This window comes from Drosophila miranda, chromosome 5 (genome assembly GCF_003369915.1).
Source record: "Drosophila miranda strain MSH22 chromosome 5, D.miranda_PacBio2.1, whole genome shotgun sequence".
Classification (NCBI taxonomy): Eukaryota; Metazoa; Arthropoda; class Insecta; order Diptera; family Drosophilidae; genus Drosophila; species Drosophila miranda.
This window is the reverse complement of record NC_046678.1, coordinates 810,053-837,056: the sequence shown is the minus strand read 5'-3', so window position 1 is coordinate 837,056 and position 27,004 is coordinate 810,053. Positions and strand designations below refer to the sequence as shown.

Below are 27,004 nucleotides of genomic sequence, written 5' to 3'. Positions count from 1 at the left end.
CGTACAAGCGGTAGCGAGTACAACAACAGAGAAAGAGAGAGAGAGAGAGAGAGAGAGAGAGAGTGATCTTAGCTCTTTATTTATTTAAATTACTTATTTGTTTATTCTGTATTATTTAAGTTGTCAATCTAGCGAAGTGACTATACATTAATGATTTTGTTTATAAACTGTATATCCTTGCAAATTAAAATCCTTTTTTATTACCGAAAAAAAACCGAAGAAGTATATATTTTCTTGATCATCATCAACAGCCAACTCCCTTCGTCCCGTTGTCTGTTTTCCTGAATTTTGAGCTGGTATTTCGCACAGAAACATATTTTTGATGTAGGCTGTAAAAATTTACATATGTAAGTCGGAAGCTCCAAAGACGAAACATAAATTCATATAGCTGCAGTAGGAATGTCCGGCCAAAAATGAAATCTTTGTAAAAAAAACTTGTTTGGTTCTGCAGATATTGTAGCAGGATGAAAATATAATATAGCTTATATAGGAACGATTGAGATGCAAAGGTATAAAAAGTATTGGCTTAGTTTTCCTTACTTGTTTAAGTACATTTTGCCGAGTACCCATACAAAAAAATACAATGAGAGATAGCTTCAGCGCGTTATTTATTACTTTTTTTGTTTTTTTCACATTTAGATGCAGATAAAGCACGAAAGCATGGCATGGAGGACTATATAAGTGCTGATCCTTGTACATATGACCATGCTACGCTTTTTAAAACTTTACAAAACTTAACACTTGAATATCGGCTTAACGATCCGTACGCATCTCTGGTGAGTAGATTATTTAACTTATATATTTAAAAAAAATTACCAATTATCTGTGCAGGGATGGTTTAGTCCTGGTCAAGTTTTTGTTTTAGATGAATATTGCGCACGCTATGGAGTACGGGGATGCTATAGACACTTATGTTATCTTTCTGACCTATTGGATCGGGCTGAAAAACAGCACATGATAGACCCGACGCTAATTCACTATTCATTTGCATTTTGCGCTAGTCATGTCCACGGAAATAGGTAATATTGTGTCGTTGCTTATAATTAAATACAATTTTATACAATTTTATAGACCTGATGGAGTGGGAAGCATTACTCACGAAGAGAAAGAGAAGTTTGCCGAGATCAAAGAACGCCTGCGTCAGTTACTCGAGTTTCAAATAACCAATTTTAGATATTGCTTTCCTTTTGGTCGTCCCGAAGGTGCATTAAAAGCAACATTATCCCTATTAGAGAGAGTATTGATGAAAGATATAGTCACCCCGGTTCCACCAGAAGAGGTTCGACAAATGATTAAAAAAAGCTTAGAGACAGCTGCTCTTGTAAATTACACACGACTCTCTAATAAAGCAAAAATTGAAGGTGTGTATATGGATATAGATGCATGTACATATGTGTTTATAAAACATTTTACCCTCAGATGATTTGCGTGGAGAAATTATTGTACCGCCACCAAAAAAACTAGAAGACTTAATTCACCTAGCCGAACTTTGCGTTGATTTGCTACAACAAAACGAAGAACATTATGGAGAAGTAAGTTGTCTTTTTTTCAAGTCAATACATCGCTTTGCTTTGTTTCACTTCTGTCTTCAGTTTTTTATCCAATGATAAGTATAAAAATGCATCCACGTCTATATTTTTACATAAATATACGCATAAATGAATACTTTTATTCAGTGATTCTTTATGAATCACTAGCAAGCGAGTCATTAAACTTTTTTGTGTGTAACGCCTGTTTCAGTCTAAAAGTTGCTGAATTTTAAAAACGTTGTGTGATTAACTATGGTACAAAATTATGAATATGTATATGTTTCATGCCTGTTCCTGTTTTCACGTATTCCCATCGATTTCAATTCAAGATTATTATTTTTTGTTAAGGGTTTGTTTGTTAGTTGAAAGTTATGGTAACAACCAACAGTGAATAGAACCGAACAAGATTTTTAAAAAACAACTAGGACAAGCATTTCAGTCAAAGAAGAGATATTAGGTAGGAACGGGAGGTTAATATACATATGTCCGAATATTTCACCTTGAATGGGTTAAAAGGAAAACGAAACAAGGGCCCCGTTTTTAAAAATCCCAAAACCTCACCAATATCATTTGATGATTGAAAATGAAATTATTGCATAGTAAGTATATATATTTATTTTTAGTCGAAGTAACATAAACTCTTAAATGAGAGGAAACATAAATGTACATTTTGGGAATATCTGAAAATTATCATAGAATATGGCATAAGTAATGGAATTTTATTTTGAAATTTTCTTTATATACTTGTTTTTTAACGGTAGTATAAGTATTTTGTTTTTCGAGGATTTTTTTCTCTAGAGTAGTTATAGTGTGTATAGTGTAGTGTTCTCTTTAAATAAAAACGGGCGGAAAATTAAAGAAAATAGTTTTGTACGTACTCGAGATTTCCGGTTGAGAATCTGAAAATCAGTAAATGAGTTACGCCATAAAAGCCATATTCAAAGGTGAAAACTGGAACTGGGCTGTAAAACATTCAATTCAATCAAAAAAAGTGTAAATTCCGATTGTTAAAGAGTGTTATCTGTTAACTTTTATTTATATATAATTGCAATTCAATTCAATATTATTATTTAATATTTTTTTTTTTTTTTTATCAATTGTCTATTATAAATAAACACTACTCTAAAACCTTGGTTTGTGTATTTTCGGTTTTAAACATGTGTGTATCAGGTGTATTATACGATTGCTACTTGTCTTAATAATATGTATGTACTGTATGTTTTATTTTCTGTATATAAATATCCAAATACTAATGAATGATTAATATATATATTTACAAAAATTGTCGTATATTGCTAATAGTCTTTTATTTTGTATGTAAGTGTGTTTTGCTGTAACCGATTTGAAGTCTTTTCGCATACCTGAAAGTATCATTAATCTTTTAGAGCAATATACATACATATAAACAACCAATTTTAAATTTTAACTATGTTAAATTAACAGATGTTATCTTAATATTTTGAATTTGAACGAAATAGAATAACTACAAAATTAAACCATTCTTTAAAATGTACAAGATTCTGCAGGGCATAAGTTTATTGATTTTTTTTATTCTGAATTACAGTAGTCAACAAAATTGAACTTTATTTTCCCTGTGAAGCAAATCGATTTTTTATGATAGATTTAGGCCTTACAAATTTTTAATAATTTAGTTTTTTTCTGTATGTATTTTTTTTTAAATTATTTTAAATCTTTTTTTTTTTGCTGTTTTTTTCAGAAGTAGTGTTTTTTTTTAAAGTTATGTGAAAGTATCTTTCGTCTGGTTGTATTGAATTCTGAAAATCAGATAAATGCAGTTATTAATTCTACCCGAACATCAAATTCATTTCTTGGGTTGTTGTATTTTTGGTGTATAAGTACGTTTTTAAGGTATTAAGTTTACTCGAAATACGACCTTTTTTTTCCTTACAAAAAATACCACGATGTTGTATTTGTAACAGTTTTTAACGCTAAAATAGTATTTGGAAAGGAACGTAACAAAATTTAACGACAAAATGCGACATTTGAAGGTTTGGTTAAATGGCTGCACCTTAACCGTTTAACAACGCCCAATTACATCAACATGTAACATTTCGAAAACATTTTGAAAAAATATACCGCAAAAAATACCATTTTTAAATTTGAAAGCTTACTTCTTTAGACGTCAAGCTTCAGCTATAAAGTGTTCGTGTAGGATTTTAGCTGAATTTATCTTTTTTTTTAATTTCAAAGTTTAATGCAACACAACCTATTGTAAGATATTAAGTTACATATGTGAACAACGCATTACTCTGAGAAAAACAGTAAAAAAAATAACAGAATTACAAAAAAAAAGAAATACACCTGAAAAAAAAAAAAAAAAACATTATTAAACAGTTTGAAGGCCCTAAAACTATCATATAAAGTCGGTTTTTTTTACAGCGGAAATATGGTGCTCCATAGCTTTATCGGAGTTTCAAAAAATGATAACAGGAGTTCAATCCATATTATAATGTCTAAGATTATACTCTTTTTTATGTCGGTTTTCTTTGGTAAATCAATCGTTAATTTTATTTGTTTTTCTAAATGAAAAACAAAACAACTCATCCGCTTTTATATAGAACAATGTATACAAATATATATATATATACATATGTGTTTATATGTTATATAAATAAAGCTTTGTGAAAGGATTGACTTTTTATTATACCTACAACTATTAAACACCATATGCCCGATTTATTTAGCTGCGCAGACATGATAAAGTGGAAAAAATTAAAACGCGTAAGGAAGATGGCGATGTTTCAGGAGAACACAATATCAGCGAACTTGGTTCCGCCGCCAGTCATGGAATCATTGGCAAAACTGAACAGGCAATAGCTGCAGGGACTTCCACTGATGGATCATCATTTCGTTACTGTATGCCAACACACGCGGTCTACACATCGCCAGTACCAACGGCACGTACAAACCAGTTAAAAATACGTTTTAGGGATAGGGACTAAATCAACGTGATATTATACAATATAAGTATATTATATACACATTCATACATACATACACGCGTATACCCATGAGCTCGCAATATTATCTACAGAGCATTGGACTGTAAACATAAGCGACTTTTTCTGTAGTGTCGCATCAGCTCAAAGTTTTCAATAATAATCATTTTCTTAAAATTCTTTTGTGCTTTTAAATCTATAAATCATTATATTTATTGTTTTTTAATGAAACTGACTAATGAACATGCATGCCTTATATTTCGTTTGCATTTTAAAATGAACCTGAATGTTTTTTTTTTATTTCAGATGTTGTATAAAGTTTAGGGAATGCTTAAAATGTTGCCGATGATAAAAAGTTTATGTTCATGTGTGTCCATAAATGTACTAGTTAATTGTATTAATATACCTCAGTGATCGGCACGCACACATTCACATGTTTTTTAGTAGACAGCAGTAAAAAAGCGAAACATTGTAATTTTGCCAACCACTGTTATACACGTGTAGGTGAGCGGCAGCGCACTTTCCTATGCACGTAAGATAGGGCCGTGCCGAAACCTGATATACATACATAAATGTACATACATATGCTCTCTCCATGTCCGTTGAAAGTTCATCTCAATCTCAATCTGCTCGTTATAATACAAAAAATGGCTAATTCTTGTCTGACTTTTTTTCGCGCTATTTACGTATTTTATTTGAACATTATACATATACATATATTATACATTCATTATGCTTTATGCTTTAATTTTTGTTAGTCGCCAAATATAATCTTGTATTATTTTGTATTTGCAACCCTAAAAGTTTTCTTTATTTTTTAATCTGTACAGATATATATTACACAAAATATTAAATGCTAAATATAGCTAACATACTTATGTACTGTTTTGAATCAGCGTTATGTTATAACAATTGGAAATCAGGTGTATTAATTTAAATTATGCTTTTAAAATTTAATTTAGGCAAAGAATTACACTATTCAACAAAATTTTACTTTTTTCCGCTGTGAATCAAATCTACTGTTTTTGATAGATTTTGAGCTTTAAAAATGTTTCATATATTTATTTAGTTTTTTTTTTTTTTTTTTTCAAAAGGTTGTTCTTATTTGACATAATTTTAGTATCTTAAATCTGGTTGCATTGAAATTTGCAATTATGAAATGAACGGAATTTAGCTGTCTAATGCGGCATTCAGAGGTTTGGTCAAACCTGCACCTTTTATACATCGATTTTTACAAACGATACCTTAAACGACGTATATCTAATGAAAAATGAAAAACACAAAGGGTTTCCAAAGTCAACATTTTAAAAAAATATACAGGAACAAATTCTCAAGTTTGAATTTGAAAGCTCAATATTTTTCAGGCGATAAGATTAACCTACAAAAAGTTCAGGTAGCACTTACCAAAGTTCAATAAAACCAGATGTAAGATACTTATGTTGTGGGAAAAAACAACCACAACAGCAGAAAAAGCCAATAAAAAAAATACAGGATATAAAAGATTCGTTGAAAAATTTAAACCATAAAAAAACAGATACTCAAAGAGTATATGATTATATTAGACTCGTGGTGACAGTGAATACCCAGAAGGAAGCGTTTCCGACCCAACAAAGTATATATATTCTTGATCAGCATCAATAGTTGAGTCAATGTTTATGTGTCCGTCCGTCCGTCTTGTTTGACGCCTAGTTATCAGAAACTATAGGAGCTAGAGCAAGCAGATTTGGTGTGATATCCCACTGAATCAAGTTTGTTTTAAAATTTTGGCACTCCTCCTTCCGACCCACAAAAGAACAAAAATATGTGGCGTCCACAATTTTGATGTTACGAGAAACCCGTAAACATTATTATAGTCAGAAGGAAACACGAAATTTAAAGAGCTATGCAACGCCTTTCACGCACTTACTTATTTCCTCTCTCACACACTTTACTGGCTGAGAATTGGGTATAAATTAAGAGTAACGGTGCTAGCCTCGGCTCACAACGTTCCGGCTCCTTTTTAAATAACAATAATATTTCCGTTTTAGCCAAATATACCTGCAATGATTTTTTTAAATTCGTCTAGACGGATTTAAACTTTTTATTTTCAATAAAGTGATCACTATTTGAATATGGTTATTTTCATGCTTAAATTTATAAGTTCTATTAACTAAATAAAATGCAATTGTTTTTATTGAACATTTCTTTATTAGCTTCAAATTTAGAAGCTACGACTTATATACCATGTATCATGTAGTTTTCGTACGCAACTTCAGTGTTTGTTTGCCATACAAATTTTAAAAAGATATACAAATTTTGCTTTGACATATGTTCTATATATTAATAACATTAATAAAATTTCCTTTCTTTAGGCATTTGCTTGGTTTAGCGACCTGCTGGTCGAACATGCGGAAATATTTTGGTCTCTTTTCGCAGTTGACATGGACCGAGTTTTATCCGAGCAAGCTCCTGATACATGGGATTCGTTTCCTTTATTTCAAATTCTTAATGATTATTTAAGGGCAGATGGTAAGTACTACATTTTTTTAAGTTTTAAAATCTAACACAAACTATCTAAAAAAAAATCGATTTGGGTTTGCTTTGTTTGCCTTGTTCGGACTGTTATTTATTTATTAAATTAACAATTATCTGTTAATAATGGTACTTAATTACACAAAGAAAAAAGAGAGGTTAAAAGTTAGTTCAATTTAAGAGATTATAAATATTGCATGCAATTAGTCTAAGGGACAGTTCAGGGGATAAGGAATGACAGAGGGAGTTATAACTATGGCAACCCTAAAAGGTTCATGTTCGGCATAATTTGACCTACATATGGGTAAACGGATTGGCCTAAAAGTACGGGTAGGTCTAGATGAGACGGCCAAGTCAATCTGACCCAACAGAGTTTGGGAGTCAACAATCCCGAGAAAGAGCTTGTGCACGAACATAACGCCATTGCATATTCTGCGATGGTGCAACGACGGCAGGTCAATAAGATTTAGCCTAGACCGGTAGGGTGGCAAGATTCTACCCGAGTCCCAGTTAAAGTTACGAAGGGCAAAAATTAAAAATTGGTTTTGCACGGATGCAATGCTCTAATGGTAATGCTCTTTATACTGCGGGCTCCACACACAAGAACAATACTCCAATATAGGACGTACTAACGAGATATACAGTTGTTTCGTAACGTACGGGTCGTCAAACTCCTTGGACCAACGCTTGATGAACGCTAAAACACCCTTAGCTTTATTTACTGTTGCAGCTATATGGCTGTTAGGACACATCTTATGATCAAAAAAGACTCGGAAGTCATTTGAACTCGAAATTCGCTCGAGGACATGATTTCCTAGAACATATGAGACAAAATGTGGAGCGCGACGGTAAAATCCCATAAGTTTGCATTTAGAAAGGGTCAGAAAAAGAAGATTAGTTGAACACCACAAATGTAGCTCACTAAGATCAAGTTGAAGGCGTGTGTGCAAATACCAATCAGAGTAAGGCAGACAGATTTTAACATCACCAGCATACATTAGTGTACATTAGAGTATGTTATAACTTGAGGAAGGTCATTCACAAATAAAATAAACAGAAGCGGACCCAGATGACTTCCCTGTGGCACATCTGAAGTAACATTAACAATATTTGACAACACTTTAGAAAACAAAACACGTTGAGTACGGTTAGAGAGATAGGACAAAATCCAATCTAGAAGATTCGTTGGGAACTCTATTAAAGAGAGCTTGTGAATAATCAGAGCATGCTTTACAGAGTCGAATGCCTTGCTGAAGTCATCTGTATGCAAACTACTTTGAAAACCACGGTGGATTAGGTTAGAAAACTCAAGAGAACGGATATATCAAGCTGCAACAAAGATGTTGCAGTTTCCGGGTGATCAGGAACTCAAGAAGCTTCGGGATGGCGGAAAGCTTGGCGATACCACGATAGTTTTCAATATTTGACTGTGCACAGTGTTTTAAAATGCAACTTGGTACCTTATCTGGACCCGCAGAAAACGATATGTCCATAGATGACAAACCTTCCAGAACAACGCTTTCCTCGAAAATAGGCAGAAAAATGCTGTTAGCGTGAGATAGCTGGTACGGATACGGAGTGGATGCGTTGTAAATATGAGACGAGTTCATTTGGAAAAAGGTAGCGAATAAATTTGCAATACCAACAGCAGAAGCTTCTGTTATATTCTGGAAATGAAGGGACGGAGGAAAAGCGATTGACTTACGCTTAGAGTTAACGAACGAATAGAATTTTTTAGGATCACTACGAAAGTTTCTACTCCATTGTGAAAGGTAATGATTACAACACTGACTATTAACGGCAAGCAACAGAGAGCGAGCGGATGAGTATAGAGCTAAGGCCGACGTGGAGCCCGACTTCTGGTACTTTTTATAGAGCCTGGATTTATTATTTTTTAAGTATGACAAATACTCGGAGAACCAGGGATGCTTGGACGATACAGGTACAGTGATATCTGGAACAAATGTATTAAGGGCGGAGTAAATAGATCTATAAAGTTAACAGTTGCATTTATGTTCGGTAATGAATAAAGAAACGACCAATCAACACGCGAGAGATGTAGATAGCCACGAAGGAAATGGGAGGTTAATGTCACCCCTGACAATAATTTGATTATTCCAACCTGAGTATAGCCGTAAAGGAGGATTACACGGACGCGCTGTTACGTCGTCCTTGTGATTCTGAATGTAGACTTTGTTCACGGTCTGAAGTTAAGGAAAACATAATTGATATTAGAACTTAGAGGAGTATCTTAGGAAGTCCGTCGAAGTAAATCAGCTTATTTCAATGTTTTAAATGGCATATCGCTCCGGGAAGTATGACACGCTGGCAGCTGCAATATGGGGGAACGATTTAAGACTTCCCGCTGATTTGAAATTCGGCGTGACCCTAACGTTTAATGAATAAAAAATGGTTATAGAAGGGGACAGTTGAACGAGTTTCGGCAATTAATAAGACGTCTCATCCAATCCAATATGATCTAATGACGAACACCGGGTTTCACGATGACAAACTAAAAGTGATACATCTCGAAAGACTGGCACCCTACCATGGAGGAGACAAGGAACATGTTCGCGACGAACAAGCAGTTGGTTCAGAGTTGTTAAAAACAAAAATATTTATATTCTCAATCCGGAAAGTACGAACTGTAGAGACGTAGGCAGATGTTTGTGTACGTTCGTCAAAACGATTTTGGAATTAATAATCTGGTCACTAAAACAACGAATTGCGATCTACTACGAAGTTTACAGCATGGTTAGCTTTTATATAGTTTTAATTAGTTTTCGATATGGTTAGGTTAGGTTGAGGCGGTAGCCGGCGGAGGGGGGATAAAACCTCCGCCCCCTCGAGCTCACTTGGACCTATAAGAGGTCCATTGTGTTGCCGCATGGGCGTGTGCGCCTTCACGTTGCCTGAACCGTGAGAGCAGACTACTGCAGGTTAAGGGCAGTCCCATCGGGAGGCTTGAATGAATTTGTACAAGATCCCTGGTTTGAATTTGGACAGGTCCGAAATATGTGTCGACGATTTCCAAGGGCCGGGGAATGGCAGAATGAGTGCGGGACTGATTCCTCCTTTTCCTCGTCGCGACAACTCATGCAGAAGTCATTATGAGGAATTGACAGTCGAGAGGCATAAGTGGCGATCTTCCAGTGTCCCGTGATGGCTCGAGTAACTGCAGAGCACTGTGCTCTGCTGAGTCTATACAGCTCTACTGAGCGCTTCTTAAAGGAAACGGTTGGCTGCCATCTCCTGTTTGCATTTTGCTCGAACAATTCGTGCGTGAGAAGCCTGCACGTAGCCAAAGGCATCGCTACTTGCTCCCTCTCCGATAAAAGAGGAATCGTAGTACCCTGCCTGACTAGCTCGTCGGCGGCCATATAAGGAAAAGATTTAACTGCTCTGCGATCTTATGCAGAGACCTGCGGCAGTCATTTACAGTCGCTGAATTCGAGCATATCGATATGAGCCATCCGTGTAAAAGTGTACCGCATTTGCAGGTCGCCTGCAGGGCGAATCTCCCAGTCCTCCCTATGTGAATCCCACCTACCTGGAAAGCCGTCGAAAGTGATCACTGGGGATACAATAAACTGTCCTCTCCGGTTGCGGGAGTCTCGTCAGGATTCCCGAGTGCCCAACCGCGGACGCTTTCCACATTTTGGTTCCTCTCATTCTGAGGGCGGAATGTGTTGCCACCTTCTTTCCCATGAGATCTCCGGGAGGAGGTCCAGAACGGTATCCCCTGGAGTAGTGCGTAGTCCGCCTGTTGAGACAAGTTCTTTTGTCTAGGGCTGGCCACCATACCACCACTCCTGATTGGTCGTATGATGGCGGTGCATAGTCTCCGAACTATATACGGGATCATTTCCCATTTTATTCCGAGGGATTTTCTGCATCTCTATACATGCAGTGTGGCCTTCTTTACTCTATCATTTATGCTCAGTTTCCAATCGAGCTTTCTTTCGAAGATTAGGCCAAGATACTTGGCATTGTTGCTAAAGGCTAGCGCTTCTCCACAGAGTTTTGGGGGACTTTTTTTACTTCTTAGCGAAAAGCACAAGTTCCGTTTTAGACGGGTTGACTCCCAGCCCGCATTTGTCTGCCCATCTCGACATCTTCGTGAGAGTACTTGTCATGCCCCCACACAACGTCTGCGGAAAGTTACCGGAGAATGCTATGGCAACATCGTTCGCATACGCCACCACGCGGCAGCCACCCCCCTCTATCTTCAGCAGTTCGTTCACTGCCACGTTCCATAGGAAGGGTAAGGAAACTTCGCCATGCGGTGCTGCCTCTGCTGACAAATCTGGTGGACGTTGATGCCCCAGTGAAGCCTCAACCGTCATGCAACTGATCGATCAGGCTGACCGTCCGGGATTCAAGATTTAGGGAAGATTTAGCGACTCATCGCTCATCGTCGGCGTTCTTCAAGTAGCCCAGGGTGTAGTCTTCGAGAGAACTCAGCGAAGGCGCGAAGCTTTTGAGTTGTTCTCGATTTCTCTACAGAACTTCCTAAGTTCTTTGTTGAACTTTGACAGACTGGCCTTGTAATTAGCCCAGTTTTGCTCAACGTTTTCAGCCTTAGCTTTATTGAAGAGTCTCCGGGAGGCTTTCCAGAGTTCCCCCAGTTTCGGATTCCACCATTCCACCACCAGTCTTCCGGCCTCTCGCTTGAGGTTCCGGAATTGAACTGGTCTCGGTAGTGAAAAGGAGAATAAAGTTTCCACGTACCTGTGGTTCGAGAAGGAGTGTTCTTCCAGAACCCTCCAGGACACAATGTTCTCCTGTATCTCATGAGAGTCAAGCGTAAGGTCCACTCTTGGCCAGATGGAACAGCAGAGCAATGCATGCGGCCTTACAATGGTGGAGGTTTATCTGCAGGAGCGTCCGTGACATTCCTGAGGCTCACCTCCACCATTGTTGTTTCTAGGTCGCTGTCGGGGGACTCCGGCTCCTCCCCGACAACGATGTGGCTGAGACCCCTGGCTAGCTCGCTCTCCTTGGAACCGTCGTCGTGCAGGATGTCGTCCGACACCATGGACGCCGCATCCGACGCTGGATTGCCCTCCTCAAACTAGGCCTCCTCTTTCGGGATCTCCGGCAGCTCTGGGTCTGGCCCGACCTCCGCTTGCCTGCCCATGCGATCGGACTTGTAGGTGGATATGGTAATCTTCTTGTAGCCATAGTCCAGTACACCGTCCGTCTTTATGGGAGCTCTAGGCACTCCTCATTAAGGACGAGGATGATCTGGTTATATTGGTCCTTGGATATCCTCTGCCTTGGCCACCTTTCAATCGGCTGTAGGAAGGTGGGGGTTGCAGACCTGCAGTAACCTGAGGGTCTTCTCAGACTCTGCAGGCTTGGCCGAGACCCATGCTCTGGCTATCAGACGGCTGGGGACATCTTCCCATTTCACGGCCTGCAGTTTCGCCCCTGGATAGACCTCTTTGAGGGCAGCCACCGCCTTCATGTAGAGGGCCTTAGAGCGAGCTTCTTGGCAGGCGATGGCTTTCACCTTGCCTTGATGCCACCCTGCGTCCTCACACTTTGGCGGTGGTCCGCCATTCTCCTCCAGTTCTTGTAGGAACCGGTCCTGCAGCTCGTTTTCCACCAGATGCCACTTGTCCCGAGCGACGCGAACTTCCTCGTCCAGGACGCCGATTAGGGTCTTGCCCCTCGCCACCTCAGCAAACGATCGGTTTGTCCGGTCCAGAGTCCGCATATTATCGACCGAGCACCCCCTCGGCCATACATCCCTGGGCATATAACAGTGTCACCTTGGATTGGGGTAGTTTCACTGAGAGTTTTCTTCTCTTCGCCCGACTAGATCTTTTTTTGAACAAATTAAAATCTCTTAAGGATCTAAAGGATCTCTTTGAATTAAAATTATTATTTTTTTTCATTCTCACTAAATTAAAGAATCTTAAAAAAAAAAAAAAAAGGATTGATTCATTTGTAAAGATTTTACAGGCGCTTAAAGTGAAAAGTGATAAATATGTATCCACATAGCTCGCCACTGTACATCTATATATACATATTTTCATAAATCAGAGTCTCAAATCTATCAGATAAAGGAGGTTTGAGTATTATTTATACCACATTCCAACTTTTGTGCATAGTGTAATTAACAGTTTTTGCGATTTTAATATTATTTATTACAGATAACTTGCGCAATGGTCGCTATCATCAACACCTTCGCGACACTTTTGCACCATTAGTTGTGCGATATGTGGATCTTATGGAATCTTCAATAGCCCAATCGATACATAAAGGATTTGAAAAAGAACGCTGGGAGAGCAAAGGGTAAGTATAACACACATTTCCATATCCCATGCCCATAAGTAAAATATTTAAACCAAGGCGCAATTTCATAAGACTTAATTACACAAAAAAATGTTTTTATTGCGAATTTGTATGCTAAAACTATAAATATGCACACAGATGCAGAAGCTTATTACTTATATGATCACAAACAAAAAAAACCTTTGGGATTGGAATTAATTGGTTGAACAGGTAGTTAGATTGAAAAGTCGAATGGTTTTCGAACATAAACTAATAATGACTGTTATGTTTAAGGGCCGTCTTGCTTTGAATCATTTAAAATTCATCTTTTAAATGGAGAGTTTATGTTCTATTTATTTATTTATTTTTTTACTCTATGAATATATAGGATTAACGCTGCTTTGAACCCTGCAGCATTAAACAATGCAGCCCAGGCGCTCAATACAGCGGCCCTCAACCCATCAACGCTACTTAGCGGCAAGAAAGATCAAGTAAATTTTTATGTGCCGAAGCTACCAAGGCAATCAGTTGCAACAGCCGCCGTCGACGATATGAGGTTTTTAAATAAAAAAAACTCCATTTATAAATATACGTAGATTAAAATATTGTCTGCATTTCGTTTTGCGTTTTGTTTTCTGCCAAATTTTATGCATTGCCAACAATTTCTTGCAACTTGCCAGCATAATTCATATGCATCTCACAAGATATAATTATTAAACCGCCAATGTCAATTGCATTGTAGCTGACTAGTAGTTCACAATTATATTCATTATAACCGAATATACATATATATATTATATTATATATATATATATATATAAAATATACCAATTCTTGTTGCTAGTTTTTAACGAGTTTATTAAATACTTATTTTTCTTTTTCAAATTTAATTTTTTAAATCCACATATTAGTGCTAAATATTTCCCTGACAAGGGCATGATAACATAAATAAGCATTTTTTTTAATTAACCGTACATACTAACAATGCAACTGACAAATGCATACTAAGTACGGGAATGGTAAAAAGAAAAAAATTCGTATGCACCCAAAGATTGGAATATAAATTCCCATACTGCCATTGAGAATTTCGTTTAATAAGCTGGCAATAATAATATAATTAGCGCAGATTGGGATTTTTTTCATTCATTGTGGATAGGAAACATACTAGCCGGTCGCGACTAGAATTTACTGGCTTATATTCGCAATTTATTTTTCAAATAAGTAAGAACACGGCGAAAGATAAACTTTCGAAAAGTTTTCTTAGGCATGTCGTGGGTGAATAAGCAGTACAGTGTCGGCCCAAGCACGCTGCCTTGATGGTCTTGGTCAAAGAAGCTGCACCATCCTGGACTACGCGGAAGGTCCTCTCCGTCAGAAAGCTTTTGATAACTTCATACAGCTGAGGGTTGAGCATCATTTTGATCTTGGCGCGTAGTCCCTTGAGCCCCAATGTCGAAAGCCTGGGAAATATCCAGATAAACAGCCACAGTGTACTGTTCGTTTTGGAAACCGTCATGTATGTCTTCTACTACCCTGTGCAGTTGATCGGGTGTGCGGTGCTGAAGTCTGAACCCAAATCGGTAGTTTGACATGGCTGTTTTGACCAGCGGCGACTCCAGTACCCTTCGTAGGATGCAGCTGTCAAACATTTTGCCAAAAGTCGACATGAGACTAATTGGTCTATGGTTGTTTTCCTTTGGCAACATTATTATGTGGGCATATTTCCAGGATTTTGGGAAGTATGCTAGTCTTAGCGACGCGTTAAAGGTAGCGGCTTTGTCACATTGTCAATCCTATCGTCGCCAGCGTCCTTCTTGGACTTAAGTTTCTTTATGTCCACCGAGATTTCTTGAAAAGTGATTGGCGCTCCAGGGAGCTCCATCTGGTGGGTCTTATTTAGCCTTTCAGTGACCATCATTGCTCTTCTACTAGATGTCCCGAATGGTTTGAATCTTTCTTCCAGATTCGTCGGAAAAACCTCCACTCTGCCCATTGCTGTTCTTGCCCATGAGCCGTCCTTCCTTACCGGAAAGCAAGGTGTAAGTTGCCGCTTGTAGCGTCCTGTCAGCTTCCAAAGGCCGTAGTTTGAGTGTACGACTGCTGTTTATAATTACTGTTTTGGTTGCTAGGTAAATTGAATAACTTATAGTAAGTCCGACTCCCAGATCTTATAAAGTGTTGTGATACCATCGACTAGTGAATAGTGAAATTCCTTTCATCCACTGTAATTAAACATAAATATTTAAAAATTAACTTTACAATGCAATTTGTTGTAAAAATATATAGGGGTCTTTTCGCGAAGGTGCTTATGATTTTTTTAATTTTTTTTTATGAGTAACGAAACCGAATTTCCGGTACTCGAAGAGTAAAGGGGTATATTACATTTTTAACACAGAGAAGGAAGCTTTTCCGACCTCATAAAGTATATTCTTGATCAGCATTAATAGCCGAGTCCATATAGTCATATCCGCCTGGCCGTCCGTCCGTCCCAATAAGCACCTAGATCTCCGAGATTATAAGAGCTAAGGGACCAGACTCCTGTTATATCACACTGTTACAAGTGTATTTAAAGATTTCGCCCCTTCAAAAGAAGAAAGTCTGTGGTATTTAAAATGTTAAAGATACGAAAAAACCGAAAACAAAGATTGCCGAATCAGCTGAAAATAATAGTATATCCAGAAGAAAAAAATGAAATTATGGTGGCTACGCAATGCCTTCCACCCGCTTACTCATTTTCTTCCTCTCTCTCTTACAAGCTCTTCCTCATTCAGAGTGATATAACATTTCTGTTGTTGGCGGAAGAATACAAAAATAGGGATGTAAAAAGCTGTATAGAAAAATTAAAAACAGATAAAATCTAAATCTAATATATAAAAATTGCCTAAACGGTTCGATTTTTATAAAAGTATAAATTTAAGGGCAGACGGACGTGACCTATAATGTAAGCGAAAGCGGCACAGATCGAGAGAGCGATAGAGATGGCGAAAGAAAGGCGCGAAAAGATGAGTGGTGCATAGGCTGCTGCCGTGTGTGAGCATGTATAATGAAAACGTGAACAGTGCAAATGATTAATAGGGATTTAATTTACTGCTGCACCACTGGATATATTCTATCGATCAATGGCTAATATCTGGCGGCGTAGCCCGAGATCTAGGCGCTTATTAAGACGTACGGACGGACAGTTAGACATAACTGTGGATGCCACAGATTTTCGCCTTTTGGGGGGCTGAAAGAGGCGGTGCAAAATCTCGAAACCAACTTGATTCTGTGTTATATCAAAGGAGGCTGGATAAAAAATTGCGTTGCTCTAGCTCATATAGTCGCTCATATAGTCCGTCATACAAGACGGACGGACGGGCAAACGGATGGACAGACAGAAGGATAGACAGACGTGGCTGTATTGACTCGGATATTGATGCTGATCAAGAATATATATACTTTATCCGACCCCATACAACGCTTCCTTCAGGGCCTTACACACACCCACTTTCCCCACAAATATAATATACCGCTATACTCTTTTTGAGTATCGGGTATTACAATAATAGGATGTTATTCTACTGGTATGCTGACTATGCTGTGTGGATTAAGGCTAATAACTTAACAATCTGCTTCTGAGATTTCCTGGAGTGTTCTGTCAAATTTGGCCAACTTCATTTCTCTTCCATCTGTTTTGGTATAGCTTCACCTTTATTAATTCTGCTTTAACCTTTATCTGATCCTTGACTTAGAATTTTATGTTTCTGGTTGGTTACTTCTGCAGCATTACCTGTTGGAACTGGCCATTGGCCGCCGCCGCTGGTTCTCCTCCATTGTCAACATGGAGCCTTGCACATCCAAGAACTCGTATTCCTCAACTTTGAAGCCTGGAGAGACTTGCAGCTTTCAACTGTAGCTTTCTTTCAGAGCTAAGGTTCCACTTTTCCATTTAGTTTGCTAGCAATCCGATAACTTAAAAAACGCCTAATTAACGTGACTATATGAATAAAATATAATATAATATAACAAGGTTACCCAGCAAACGTTGTTTTGCCAACACTAACAAACTGGATGGTTTTCCCACGCGAGAACATGCCACATATAGTTGTCCGTGGGAAAATCATGATTTTTCCAAATCTAAGCCACATACAGACAATGTCTGGCCTTGTGACTTATTGACCGTCATAGCGAATGCCAATCTAATTGGGAATTGATTACGTTTGAATTCAATTGACACATCTGTATTTATCATAGGGATTCGTGACAGCAACACATTTTCGCCTTGAAACTTTCCATTCAAATTGATTGCTTCAATAACGATTCTCATTTGTTTTTTAATGACTAATCGTGTGCCATTACACAGCCGTGGTGGGTTCAAGTTACGAAGCAGAATGATCGGAGGTCCAACCTTCAATTGTAAATGATGTGGAGGTATGCCTGGCAAATCTAATGAATTTAAAAACTCAATTGGATAAATCACAGTTTCGTTGGAGTCGCAGTGACGTTGCAGTTTCGTCACAAACTGCATTAATAGATTTGTATGACACCAAGTCCCCAGGCAACAACTTTAAATTTAACCCATAGACGTCCACATTTTTTGCTGCCAAAATCGCTCTTTCTGCCAGCCAATTATGATTTAATATTGTGTGTGTACATCGGGAAATATGTTATCGATGACAGAATTTTGCGAGTCGATGATTGTGAGGAAGTCCGTCTGTAATTTGATGCATCCAATATTTTTATGTAAAGCAACTTTCCCATCGCCAATATCTACGAAAATCGGAAGAGCCATTTCGGAGGAGTTTTTTAGCAACAAAAACCAAAAAAAAAAAAAAAAAAAAAACCAAAACCCGAAGACTGGTCTGATCGGGATAGAAAATAGTGTTGGACGATGCGCACACCTAACCGATAAGCACACAAAATTTCACGAAAAATGGTCAAGCCATTTAGGAGGAATTTAGCACAAAAGCTTTTGACACGAGAATTTTATATATTAGATAATAAAAATATTTCTGAGTGATTTAAGTCAAAATATCCATACCTAATACGAATTACAACAAGTTTGAGATTTTCTGGAGAATAATTTTCAAAACAAAGAAATGATTTGCCATCATTAAAATTTGTTTTTCATTTTTGGGCCAAACAATTTTAACAACTGCCTACGTAATTTATTCATCATAACTTTATGCTAAGTTTTGAACCATTGCATTCATCACTATATATAGGAGGAGTACTGTATATAGTTCACGTTAATCATCTGCATCAAGCTGAAAGTCAAGATATGTGTGAGGCCTTAATAGCATATAAACAAAAAAATTCAAACATATGATCGATTGACAGCAATTAAAATGAAATTCTCTTTGACTTGTGAAAGGATTGATTAGATAGATTGTGTCCGTTAAATTGCAATAATTTAACTAATGTAAATTAATTTCTGTCGGTCAAGCAGTACCAGGGCGTAGTCGCCAAAAAAAATTTGGAATCATTCCCGAGCTTAGCATTCTTTCGATTGACACGTTATAAAGAACCAAGAATTAAACTTCGTGACCCACGCCTTTCTGTTGTTTCCACCTGTGGAAAATTGGCAGTATTATCATCTCATTTTACATCTTCGTCATCCTTAATAATAATTACAAAGTGTCGACTGATGCGAGATCGCTAGGCAACTTTTATTATCATATTATTGTACAATAGGATTTTGTATATGTGTGCACTACTAAAAATGAGGTACCAGGCTGAAGGAATATTTTATGTCCGGTACTTAAGTTGCTTTTTGTTAGTTTTGTTTGAGCTCATATTTCCGATAAATTTTAGGAAAAATGTGCCTTAAATAAATCAAGTTGCTTTTATATTATTTTAATCCAGTTATCTGCGATAAATTTCAGCAGAAATTAGCTTAAAATCTATGACAATTAAGAGTTTGCTTCTTTCTAAAAAGTTTTTTTAGTTTCTATTTTCATTACCTGCATATATAATTTAAAAATTGTTGCTTGCTTAGTCAGCCATCGAATGATAATTATTTAAGTTCAAGGTTGGTAATGGTGCTAGATGTATATGTAAATATCGCTGTAATCTTCGATTCCTATGGTTTCATTTCATAGCAGCCGGTATCTATTTAGATCCATTTCATTATTACATTTTGTATACGCTGAATAATAAGAAAACAAAAAACTAGAAAAGCTTTATTTCGTCCACCAATTTGGGTTATGTTATAGAATATATAAAAGCATTTCGTATCGGATTTTTAGACTTGTTTTTTACACAATGAACAATTATTTGTATAAGGGATTTAAGATATAAATGATTTGAGTTGATTTAATACTTGCGGTAATTATATGCTTTTATCTATTTAGTATAAAATAGAGCCCTGCATTTTTAAAAGCTTTTATTGTTCAAGAACATCCGATATATATTTTAAGAAAGTACCTCTTTTATATCGGGTACTCGAAGTGTATAGAAATTAGATTTGTGATGGAAGGAGATATGTGTGTAACACTCAGAAGGAAGTGTTTCCGACCTCATAAAGTATATATATATATTCTTGATCAGTATCAAAAGCCGAGTCGATATAGCAATATCTATCGGTCCGTCTGTCCGTCCCGATGAGCGCCTAGGTCTCAGAGACTATAAGAACTAGAGAAACCAAATATTGTATCCAGACTCCTGTGATATCCCACTGTTACAAGTGTTTCGAAATTTCGCGCTACCCCCTTCTGCCCCCACGAAGTACGAAAATCTGTCGCATAAACAATTTTGAAGATACGAAAATTCTTTCATTCTCTTTCACACACTCTGCATCGGGAAGTGTGCGCTGCAGCAAGTGTAGTTAAGCAGATGTAGCTTTAAAAAAAACGCAAAAAAGAAAACACCTTTTTATGTCCATTAATGCAGGGCTCTAGTATAAAACTTGCATAATCGATAATAAAAAAAATACCCTACAGTGTGATAGAATCTTTTTCCAAAACAAATGCTGCTCAAAATAGTATCTAAAATAATTATAATACAGAAGTTTTCACTAGAGGCTTAAACTAATATAACGATTTTTTACACATTAGTATATGTGTAGACAACAATATATTCCTCTGTTTATCATAGTGAGATTTATTTTTAACTTGGGATTTTATTTGCTTAGAAATGGGTGTGCTACTTCCGAGGATCTCTTTTGGAAGCTAGACGCACTACAGTCCTTCATAAGGGATCTGCACTGGCCAGATGCAGAGTTTCGACAACATTTAGAACAGCGGTTAAAAATGATGGCAGTTGATATGATTGAGCAGTGCATACAACGAACTGATTCGTCTTTTCAGTCATGGCTGAAAAAAAATGTTGCTTTCATATCAACGGACTATATTATACCATCCGAGATGTGCGCTATGGTTAATGTGATATTAGATGCTAAAAATCAAAGCTTTAAACTGACGACTATTGATGGCATTGACTTGGTAAGTTGATTGGTGACAAATCGCATATACAGTAACAAGCTTAAATTTAAAATAAACTCTTTCCTAGTATAAATTCCATGCAAAAATCGACGACCAAATCGACAAAGCGAATGTAGCGATGACACAAGGGCTAAGTGGTAAACTTATGTCAGTGCTAGAGTCGACTTTGTCAAAATTAGCTCGATACGACGAAGGAAGCTTGATTGGTTCAATTCTCAGTTTCACAAATGTTTCAAGCTCTGGAAAGGACCTGGGACAGGGCTATGTGAATTTCTTACGGAATAACATGGACCAAATACGTGGGAAAATTGGTGACGATTTATGGACACTAAATTTTTTCGAGCAATGGTATACACAGCAAGTTATTATGCTCAATAATTGGCTGTCGGAACGTTCGGATAATGCCCTGCATTATGCACAAGTCTCATCTATATCTCATATTATCAAGGTAATGTATTCGTTGTGTAATATCACGAAGGTTAAAGAAGTATATTCATCAAAGTATATATATGTATGTATTCTTGTTCAGAAAAGTTTATAGCTCTGTCAAAACAAAAACGTGATTTCATTCAAAAGTTCAGCAGGAAGTGTGAAGCGTAGCAAAACCTATTTTATAAATGTGTATTGCATTCAATCGTTTTCAAACTCACCAAAGGTTTAATCTCATATTTTTTTCACGGCATTAAAATATGAAATTTAAATTGTAATCTTGAAACAAAAACAGTTTTCGAGGAATACAAGAACTAGATTGGCTTAAATAATTGCACTAGGTTGATATCTGTAACCGGTAACCAGTAGATTTGCAATAATAAAATTATTTAATAGGCACATCTGAGCAGTTGGACCTGCAATGATTCAAAACGAATTACAGTTGAACTTTTCTATTACGATCTTCCATAAACATCGTGATTCTATCCAACGAATTTATTTCCAGAACACTGCAATTCTATATTCTGAAAAAATAAATTCTATATAACGAATTCCTCTTGATATTCGCCATATGGAAGTTCCACTTTAAATATAAAACGAAAAAATAAATATATAATTCGGTAAATTGAATTTAATAAAATCTATTTCTGAAAGTAGTTGACCAGGTAAACGTTGTTCTGCCCATTAAATGATCAATATTAAATTCGAAGATATTTTTTGTCAGTCCGTCTTTGTCCAAAAAAGCTCGATGCCAACGCGGTAATATGCCACGTGAAATTGTCCGTTCGAAAAATATGGGCTGCGAAATCTAAGCCGCAAGCGCACATTTTTGAGCTACTGCGCTTTTTTACTAGCGACCCAGTTGATTGATTCAAGACGTTATTGATTGAAGACGGGGTTGGTTCTAGACTGTCGTAGAAAGAGAGAGAGCGTTTGCATAGGCTGCCTTGCCTGATCATACATATACATATATGACAATGTGGTACAGTGGACAGTGCAAACAATGAACAATAATTAGGATATAAGACATAATAAAATCTGCGTAACTTAACAGACATCGTTTGATTGATTGATTTTGCCAATCGAAAAGAAAATTGAAGTCGTTTGAATTAAATTGTCATTATTGAAAAGCGTGATAGCAAGACATTTTCGTGTTAAAATTTGAAATGTTACTTTGATATGCTATTCGTCAATTTTTGAATCACAAATCGTGGTCCAATCGCAGAGCCTTGGTGCGCTCAAATTTCGAATTAAAGCAGCCGGAGTTCCAACTTTTAAAAGGTATAGTGAATGCATGGCAAGTCCAGTGAGCTCAAAAACTCTGTTTGATAACACTATGCAACACCACATTTCCGCTGTAAACTAAACCGACTTATGATTTGGGGCCTAAAAAATTTTAATCATTTTTTTTTTTAACTACTTTTTAATCTGGTAATTTGTACTACTTTCATAAGAGGTAGTGCTTTTTCATATAACTTAAGTAGCTGTTTGACCAAACCTTAAAATTCAGCATTATACCGGTTTTTAAAGGTTTTTAAGCGTCGTTTATCCATAAATGTTTACACACACGATTCCCAATTGATGTACCGATACAACAAAAATGCAACACAACAAATTAATTTTGTTCGCCTTTTCCCGAGCTTTCAAAGTTCAAATTTGTTAAATTTTAAATTTGAAAGATTAATATTTTCCAGACGATAATATTAAAATACAAAGCGCTCGGGTAGGATTCATAGCTGCATTTATCTTCTCTTCATAATTGAAAAACAACCAGATGTAAGATACTTAAGTTATGTGAAAAAAAACTTAAAAACAGTAAAAAAAATAACAGATTTGAAAAAATTTTTAAAAATAACACCTAGTTATTTGGCGCAGTCAGACTTTTCTAACGCTAACAGGCTGGGGGCCCGACATAATGATTTTTGCCGCAGGGATAATTGCTGACAGGAAGTCTCACAACGCGATATCACAACGCACAGTCGACAGTGCTGTATGGAAATGATGGCCAAAATACTTCCCGTGCGAATATCAATACGAAATTTTGAAATTAGCTTTATATAGTACATTACAAATTATAAACCAAACAATTGTCATGCGGGGACAACTACGGGACGCTTTTAAATGAGGAAGAATATTGAATAAAGACTAAAAATAGATAGAATTATTTTTTTCTAATTTAATTTAAGAAACTTAACAAATTCAATGAACTTTTTTGTTTTATTTTATTGAACGAAAAATAAAAACAAATATTGAATGATGCGAAAAGAATTAAATTAATTAAGTAAATCAAAAACAGATTTGAAAAGAATAGATTTATTTTTGTTTTGAAGTTTTCGTTGCCCAGCTAAAAATAGATCTGAGCTCAACAATAATCTGTTTAACAAATCTGTATTTGTTGCTACACGTGAGATCTTCCGAGTGTGATCGAGTCGATACATTTTTATGTCCTTATTCCTAGACTCAGAAGCTTCTTCGGAGAGCTCTCCAATGAACAGTAAAGCATGTTTAACGACGTCAGGAGAATGGATTATTATTTTGTGGACTGACGGGAGGAGGTAATACCAATTTTATTTCTGTGTCAGTTATCTTGCTATATCCAAAGCAAATTTTCTAAATTTTTCAACATTTATTGAATAGCCTGAAGCCAAGTCTTGCAATAATGTTGCACAATTTTCAATAACACCTTTTTCAATACCTGTTATTTCGGCAGACAAAAAAGCATTATTAAACGAGGGGGAACGTTGTGAGTTGCTGCGGAGACCGCAACTCTACATTTATACCCGATACTTAGTCAGTATGGCTCTCCTCCGGCAGACGCCGCTAATATTGAACGACACGACAAAGAGTGCGTGCGAGAGAGACAGGAAATCAGTCTGAGCGTGTCGTCGGGCGCTGCGTAGCCACTGCAAATTGATTTGTTCCTTTTGGCTATAAAAATGATCCGATCTGATCCAGATTCAGCAATCTGATAAAAATTGTCATTCTCTATGGTTCTGTGTTTTTAGTTTTCTCGAATTTTCAATATTGTGCATGCAACAGATTTACGTCTTTTGTGTGGGCGGAAGGGGGTGGGGCGAAATTTTTGAAATATACCTTTTGTAGTGAGATCTAACAGGAGTGTGGATACCAAATTTGGTTACTCTATCCTTAATAGTCTCTGAGATTTGTGGATGCCCTAGAGTTTCGTCCTTTGCAGGGGCGGAAGGGGGTGTGGCGAAATTTTGACTAACTCAACTAACTGAAGATGAAGTCGTTCTCTACGATACTAAATCCAGTTAAAAATATATAGATCAAAGTATGTAAGCCTTCCTTGATGGGTTTGCGTACAGGAACCAATATAATACAAAGAGAATAATTCCTGTAGAATTAATATAATATCCGACCTGTTCTCAACTTCTATACTGCGTGCACTTGCTAAGTTTGAGGGGCATGGCCAGATATCTGAGAGACTAGCATTGTACCTATACTACATATCAACTTCAAGACATTTTGTGCTTCCCTTCCTGTCACGTTATTTATCGGTATTCTTATTATATTAAAAATCCGTCCGCAAGAAAATCTATCTATCTATATCTAGCTATATATTTAATATTCTAGAAAAGTTATTGAAATCACCACTCGGAAATTAGTTGTATTGACCCATTTTATATTTAGAAAATATATTCCGACTTTGAACTGCAAGGTGTTTTGGAAGACAAGCTAAATTCGAAAGCTTATCAGACGGTGTCTGTTCGTATGGCTACTGAAGAAGCAACTTGCTCTCTAACAATGCCTGAAGTCGCCGAAGGAGATGAGTAAGTAGTGGCTTTACTTTAAAGAGTTCGAGTTTAGATTGTCAAAGTTATTCTCGCATGTATAGGGCCTGTGATGATATTCGAGAAGCGGATGAGGAAGACACTGGCGAAGAATCCAATATACCTAGGGGCTTACCCAAATCAAAAGTAGCTGCCGCTCAAGCTGCTGCTGTCACCAATGTTGTTGCTGGACGCGTTGGAAATTTGTTGGGAAAAGGTATCGGTGGACTAAGCTCGAAGTTGGGAAGCGGAAGCTGGTTTTAAAAAATCGAGGGCATTTTTTTATTTATTTTAATTAAAATATTACTTTAACTTTTATTACCAAACTTTTTTTAACTACTCATTTAAAATTGGATTTTTTATTCTCGTTATATTATTATTTTAACCAGAAGTTAGAAAAGCAGAAATGAATTTTGAACGAAACGTTTAATAGTGGTTTATACAATGAAGGAAAAAGAGGGTGAGGTCGGTGGAGAATATATGAGTATTCCCATTGCTCGAACTTGTTGGGAGAGTTTTAATTTTTCGTTTCTATAAAGCGAATTTATACATTAAATTATATTTATTTAAATTAAGGCTCCTTTTACGCTTATACAAACACAATCATTATTGATCAAACTGTGAGTAAGTAAGTATTTGTGGTAGAGGCGGGAAGAGTCCTTGCTGTAGGTTAACTATAATTGTTTGTGGTGAAATCCACTATTTCATTATGGAGAAGCAGCTTAAACACACAGAATTTTGATCTATATAAGTATAGAAAATAAACAGTTACTGTTCGTCAAACTGTCAGATTATATATACTTTCAGCTACAGATTATGTACATTAGCTTGTCGTTACCCATCATTGGCTTAACGCCAATACTTTTAAAATTTTCTAATTTTTTAAAATTGATCTTAAATTTTTAATGTATTTAAATAAACTTTTACCACAGTTCCAAACCACACAGATAGAGGAAACTCAGACCTTTAACGATAGGTAATCGATAAACCGAATTAAGTATGTCCGTCCGTCCGTCCTCTCATCTTTTTATTTGTAGGCAAACAGTTTTGACTATAACATGAAAATTACTTACTTTTCCAGGATAATTTAAAAAATTCAGAGCATTCAAAATCGGATACCTGTGTCATACATATAACTGCCATAGAAACGAAAGCGATCGTTAGAAGAGCTCTGTGACGGATTCATATTATAGTATTGAGGATCAGTGATTTTCATTACTGTTTCTGAAGATATGCCAAGAAGATATAGGCAATAGCTTTTTCATGACCATAACAGTAAAGGCTCACAGATTCTCGGCCCTTAAAGCCTCTTTTATTGTTTAATATTGATCTCATTTATAATTTCTTAATCATATTTATCCTTTTTTTAACTGCTGATACCATTATTGGTACAACTTTTTGATTTTAAATTATGTGCAATTGGCATTTAATTTAACGGCTCTAGACTGCAAAGTCAAATTGGCATGACGCGAAATATTAAAATAACGGTAAAATATTTAACTACACCGAATTGTATCATGTTTATATCTAGATGGACATTATACCAAAGACAATATAAATAGTAAGAGTAAAACAATTTTCTGTGCTCGATTTTTTGCCACCTGACTCAAAAGCTGACTCTCTTGAAATTTTGTTTAAACGCCAAAGAGAGAGAGAGAGAGGGAGAGAGAGAGCGCTTAAGAGCCAGCTGCACTCTCGTTATATACATGGACTGAGATATAACTGTATTTGTGCATATGATTCTCATACATTTTAGCAGGGACCGCAAATAATAGTTATGAGTTTAAAAAAATTGAGGCACCAAATAACCACCAAGAAAGATGGGGGAAGTAGACATACATATGTATGTTATTTTTTACGGCAAATTTCAAAATTTAATATACTTTTATTTGTAATTTTTTATTTTAAATTTTGATTAAATTATTAAAATTAATTTAAATTATAAAATTAAAAAATAATTATTAAATATAAATTTTTATATAAAAATTAAGTCATACAATTTATTTTTAATTTTGATTTTAAAAATAAAAATTAAATTCAAATATCATATCAAATTTTTATTTTAAAATTTGATTAAA

The 27,004-nt window shown here is 36.3% G+C and overlaps 1 protein-coding gene and 1 long non-coding RNA gene across 14 annotated transcripts in view; one reads left to right on the top strand and one right to left on the bottom strand.

The window, feature by feature from the left end:
• The window catches only part of LOC108164386 (calcium-dependent secretion activator), a 43,534-nt gene extending 17,664 nt beyond the window's left edge, over window positions 1-25,870 (top strand). For 3 of the 10 annotated variants that reach the window (XM_033394311.1, XM_033394315.1, XM_033394317.1), the window contains 12 exons: window positions 640-776; window positions 832-1,019; window positions 1,072-1,361; window positions 1,420-1,532; window positions 4,235-4,447; window positions 6,841-6,997; window positions 13,162-13,303; window positions 13,671-13,838; window positions 20,394-20,703; window positions 20,771-21,151; window positions 24,787-24,926; window positions 24,992-25,190. In XM_033394311.1, coding sequence (XP_033250202.1) covers window positions 640-776; window positions 832-1,019; window positions 1,072-1,361; window positions 1,420-1,532; window positions 4,235-4,447; window positions 6,841-6,997; window positions 13,162-13,303; window positions 13,671-13,838; window positions 20,394-20,703; window positions 20,771-21,151; window positions 24,787-24,926; window positions 24,992-25,190 — 2,438 coding nt within the window. Of the gene's footprint in view, window positions 1-639; window positions 777-831; window positions 1,020-1,071; window positions 1,362-1,419; window positions 1,533-4,234; window positions 4,448-4,795; window positions 4,919-6,840; window positions 6,998-13,161; window positions 13,304-13,670; window positions 13,839-20,393; window positions 20,704-20,770; window positions 21,152-24,786; window positions 24,927-24,991 lie in introns of those variants that run through there. The other 7 variants (XM_033394312.1, XM_033394320.1, XM_033394319.1 and 4 more) reach the window with 7 other exon arrangements.
• On the bottom strand, window positions 14,378-18,632 carry LOC108164393. Of its 4 annotated transcripts, none has more exons than XR_004473304.1 (3): window positions 17,297-18,614; window positions 17,052-17,245; window positions 14,378-15,504 (listed from the first exon to the last, which is right to left on the bottom strand). It is a non-coding gene; the product is annotated as an uncharacterized LOC108164393 (long non-coding RNA). The 4 variants fall into 4 exon arrangements; XR_001775835.2 differs by having other exon boundaries at window positions 17,052-17,233; window positions 17,297-18,566; XR_004473303.1 differs by having other exon boundaries at window positions 15,697-18,632.
• Window positions 25,871-27,004: the final 1,134 nt, after the last annotated feature.